The sequence below is a fragment of the Verticillium alfalfae genome, genomic scaffold (genome assembly GCF_000150825.1).
Source record: "Verticillium alfalfae VaMs.102 supercont1.15 genomic scaffold, whole genome shotgun sequence".
NCBI lineage: Eukaryota > Fungi > Ascomycota > Sordariomycetes > Glomerellales > Plectosphaerellaceae > Verticillium > Verticillium alfalfae.
Window position 1 is genome coordinate 315,923 of NW_003315024.1, and position 4,270 is coordinate 320,192.

Genomic DNA, 4,270 nt, shown 5'->3' on the forward strand with positions numbered 1-4,270 from the left:
CCCCCAACTGCCCAGCACCAGCACCAGCGCCAGCGCCAACATCAAGGTCAACGCCAGCATCGGTGCGTGGTGTCTCAACCCTCTTCTCGGGCCCCCGCCTTCCACCCACCACCTTTTCTTGCCCACCATCTTCGCTTTCTCTTGGGACCTGTGATAACGACGTCTGATCATCCACCAAAATGGTTTCCTTGGCCGGCCACCCTCTCTTTTCGTCTTACACAACAAAATTGACTTATCGGGACATCCATCTGTCGCAAATGGTTCATCACCTTCAACCCATCAAAACTCGTCAACCAAGCCTCGCGGGCTACCTATGATAGACAGACACTTGCCAGTGGACCAACGAAACACTCCTTTTCGACAGATGCACCCGCCACCACCACTAGCAGTCAGCCAAGACCTTGTTTTACCATCTGTCGTCTTCTACAGAGCTTGCCGTTGGCCATCGGTCGTCAAAGTTGGCGACCCATAGCCTGGGCTGCCCCATCTACCTAGGTACCCAGAGGACCCACGGCCATCCGTCGGGAGCCCCAGATCCTCATTGCGTCCGCAGGCTAAAAGCCATCGACAAGGGTTTGGCACCCAATAACAAGCTCAACAGCCGTCGTGCCGACTCTATAGGACCGGCCGTGTATGCACCTCGAAGGGCCCTTTTGCCTGCAGCGCGGCGCAGGCGCAGCCAGAGCCAGAAGCAGAGTCTGAACATGGGCCATTTTCGGATGCGATTGACCTTTGCCGGCCCGGGGGGGAGGGGCCTCCTTGCCCATCAACATTGCATTGTCGTCTGGGCGGGCCCAGCGACGCCTCCTTCTGTCGATCGATGTCCTTGGTACAGCTGCCCTGGGGACAAGTACTGTAGACAAGCCGAGTCAACTTCCCAGAGGCCTTGCCCGGGGTCGTCTTCCTTGTCTCGTCACGCCTGTCCAATCCCAACTTTGTCGCCCGGTCGCCTGGTCGGCTGGGCCGCCCTCGGCATCTCTCTGCCTTACACACAGGGACCACCTGACCTGGTCTGCTGCTGGCCGTCTCTGATCTACATACCCCGGCGTCCGCCGTCTTCGCTGTGCCAGTCCGCCCTGATTTGTGCTGTCCACTGACCGCCGTGCAACAGAAGCAGGACCAAGGCCTGCTTGACTACGCCACACGCAAAGAATAGCATTTTTTTTTTCAGAGCACCGTCTCTAGGTGGATACGTAGCTCGGCCTGGCAACCTGGCACGTTGGGCACATCCTTGCAACGCCTGCCGATTGCTGTTGACCATTCAGACACCATAGGCGGCTCGACCAGACCACCATCAGAAATCACTTATACCACCACCATGCTACTTTTCTTGACGTCCCACCCCTCTTCCACGACCCCGCTGCTACTGTAGCTTCTCTTGTACCTTTTACTGCTCTTGTCCTCCGTTGCCTGTCACTCGCATTTAGACGCGGTTCTTGACTCTTCTCCGTCTCTTGCTTCTTTTCACGCTGACCTCCAAACCAACATTGGACATTCGACAAAACAACGTCACATATCCCTCACTTCTCTCAGCCCTTAACCCTCACCCTTCAGCCCTCAGCCTTCATCCAGCCCTCCTAGAACGGACGCTCTTCGTTCGCTCGCCCTGTCCCACCCCGTCGCCCTAACGCGACGGTACTTAGACGCCGCATCTCCCCACCACCATCCTCGACCTGCCCCATACCGAAAGGGCTAGTCGCGTACCCACGATAGCCGCGGAACCTTGAGACCACCCTCCATCACCAAGGGTTCCCGTCGCGGACCAGGCCTTGGATCCTCCCTACTAGACAAGCATCGCCCTGCGACATTTTGGCTCCGATTCCAGGGGTTCCGTCGCCAAGCCCCCTAATCCCCTCTTATACTTGTTGACGCTGCCTCGCTGCCCGATATCCTCTCGGCTTCGTGGGTTCAGTGATATTTCTCACAATTTCACTCGAACGTCCACCTCGATTCTTTCTTTAGTCATCACTTGCATAGGCTGTTCCCTTCCTTCACCCACAACGACTCATCGGGCACGTTTCAACTGCACATCGTTTCTTTATGGACCTGCAAACGTAAGGATAAGAAAGCAGAGCAAGGGATTATGGTAGGCAGATTCGGCACAACACCACCGATATCTGGACTACCATGTCTTCTTCAAGGCCGCCAGAGCCGAATAGGACCGTCGAGTCGTCCAAAATAAGGCGAGCAGGCATGGGGTTCGACAACAGCGGAAGACCGACCGCCGACTGTTGGCCGGAAACCCCGACAGCAGACGAACAATCACGGCTTCTTGTCAGGCACCCGCCCCTCTTACACACCCTCAGCCGCGCTGCATCGAACCAGTAGCTAGGAGCCCTCCATCCGACAGCAGCTGGACGTCCGTCCCTGCCCCAGAAGTTGCCATCATGGGGCTCCAACACAGTCACATCCCCAAAGCGCCTGGTTCATGCCACCACACCTTCCACTTCTTCCTCCGGCAGATCGCACGATGGCCCAACGAAGTCCCCTCGTAATGTTCTACGGAGGAAGCAATCATCAGTCACCCAAGCAACCGTAAGCTCCGGAAGTCACTCACGGACTGAATCCAGCAGGACCGGCTCATCATCGTCAATTCCCCGTTCCACCTCCTCGATGGAACCCTCGTCTGGACAGTCTCTAGATCACGACTTTACTGAGAGCCCGATGGAGGTCCGGGTAGCCCAGTCGATCGAGTTGCCAAAGACCCAAGCTCACGCCGTTACGATCTACCCAGAGCTTGACAGGTACAGAGGTATTGCCCTCCGACCCCCGGTTCTTTCGGACTGCTCCGGCCTCGAGGTCCCCTTCAAACTATCAACACAGGATCTGCCCCCCCCTACTCCTGCGTTTTCTGGCACTAGCAGCCAACTTAGTGCGTTCAGTGGCAGCCCTTGCACACGATTTTCAGAGTCGCCGGGGCCCGGCCCCTACAGCCGCGATACGACGCCAACCTCCATGTCGTCGCAGTCTCCGAGCCTGATGTCTCCTGCCCGTTTCCCTGCGCAGAAGCCGAGGCAATTGAGCCCTGTCTGGACGAGACCGCCTGTGACTCGGAGGCGTGGAAGCACGACAAACGAAGTAGACGTCATCAGTGCGGACCCTCAAGGACTGGCTGCCGTCCGAGAGTCCTTGACATCTTCATCATCCAACTCCACGGTGCGCGAAGTCGAGAAGAAAGAGAAGGAGAAGATTAAGAAGAAGCGCCTTTCGCCCATGCCGCCAAGTCCACCTCCCCGTAAGTCATCTCAGAAGCATCACGAAGAGAGGGCAGCCGTCGAAGCATCACCGCGACGCCAGCGACAGCTGGTACGACCAGATGGCGCATCTCTTTTCCCCTCCAGATCTCCAGCCCTCGCTTCCAGGTCTACGCCCACTGCACGCGAAACACCGCCTCTGCGACCCAGCAGAGATGGCACCCCGGATCTTCAGTCTCAGCTTTTTGGACCTCTGCCTATCATTCACAGCAACCTGTCATCAGCTTCACTCGTGGCCGAGAGACATGGGTACGAGGATAGAGCTGGCTCATCGGCCCCTCGTAAGACTGCTGTATCACCTCTTCCTGGCGGGTCCGAAGTCCCCACCCGTCTTGTGGGTAGAGAGGCTACCCCCGCGCCTCGGCCGGCCACAGCAAGCCCTGTCAAGTCGGAGCGCAACACGCAAGCCCGCACTCCGAGTCCGAACACGAACGCCTTCAATGGCAGGTTTGCCTTTTTTGGCAGACGAGCCAAGACAACACCGGACATCACTCAGGCGGATACGAAAGACAAGCCAACACGTAAGGGCCCCGCTGCTGGCACCGGCCACGAAGGCTACGGCCGTCTCGGCGCTCCTCGCAGGCGGAGTGGCGGCGCACTGTATATGAATCGCGTCACAGCCGGCTCTGGGACGTCCCAGGAAAGCCTCAACAGTACGACGCACGTTGACCCCTTTTTGCGGGAACGCATGAACCCCGTGGTGATTTCTGGCGGCGAGATCAAGGACAACAGAAACACGAGCTCCGATCTCAGTCGGACTGAAAGCAACCAAAGCCTGGCAATGAGCCGCCCCAGTATTGAATCACGGGGCGGTTCTGATGTGTCTACGACTTCAACTGCGGGGCGAACTGCCATGTGGGCTTCTGGTCTGCCCAGCAACCCAAAAGCCGGCTTCAGTCATCGCCGTCCCTCGGATAGCAGCGACTCAGAAGCTCTCGCCATGAAGTCTACTTTGGCTTTTAGGAGATCCACCCACGCGGCTACGATCCTCCCCTGAGCAGGGCCCTCTGCGGTTA

General features: G+C 57.9%; 1 protein-coding gene across 1 annotated transcript; it reads left to right on the forward strand.

The window, feature by feature from the left end:
• Window positions 1-2,127: 2,127 nt before the first annotated feature.
• On the forward strand, window positions 2,128-4,251 carry VDBG_09419 (conserved hypothetical protein; the record flags this gene model as incomplete). The annotated part of the gene is made up of 2 exons (XM_003000178.1): window positions 2,128-2,324; window positions 2,463-4,251. The coding sequence occupies 2 exons, from the start codon at window positions 2,128-2,130 to the stop codon at window positions 4,249-4,251; spliced, it is 1,986 nt and encodes a 661-aa protein (XP_003000224.1).
• Between the last annotated feature and the right edge of the window lie 19 nt (window positions 4,252-4,270).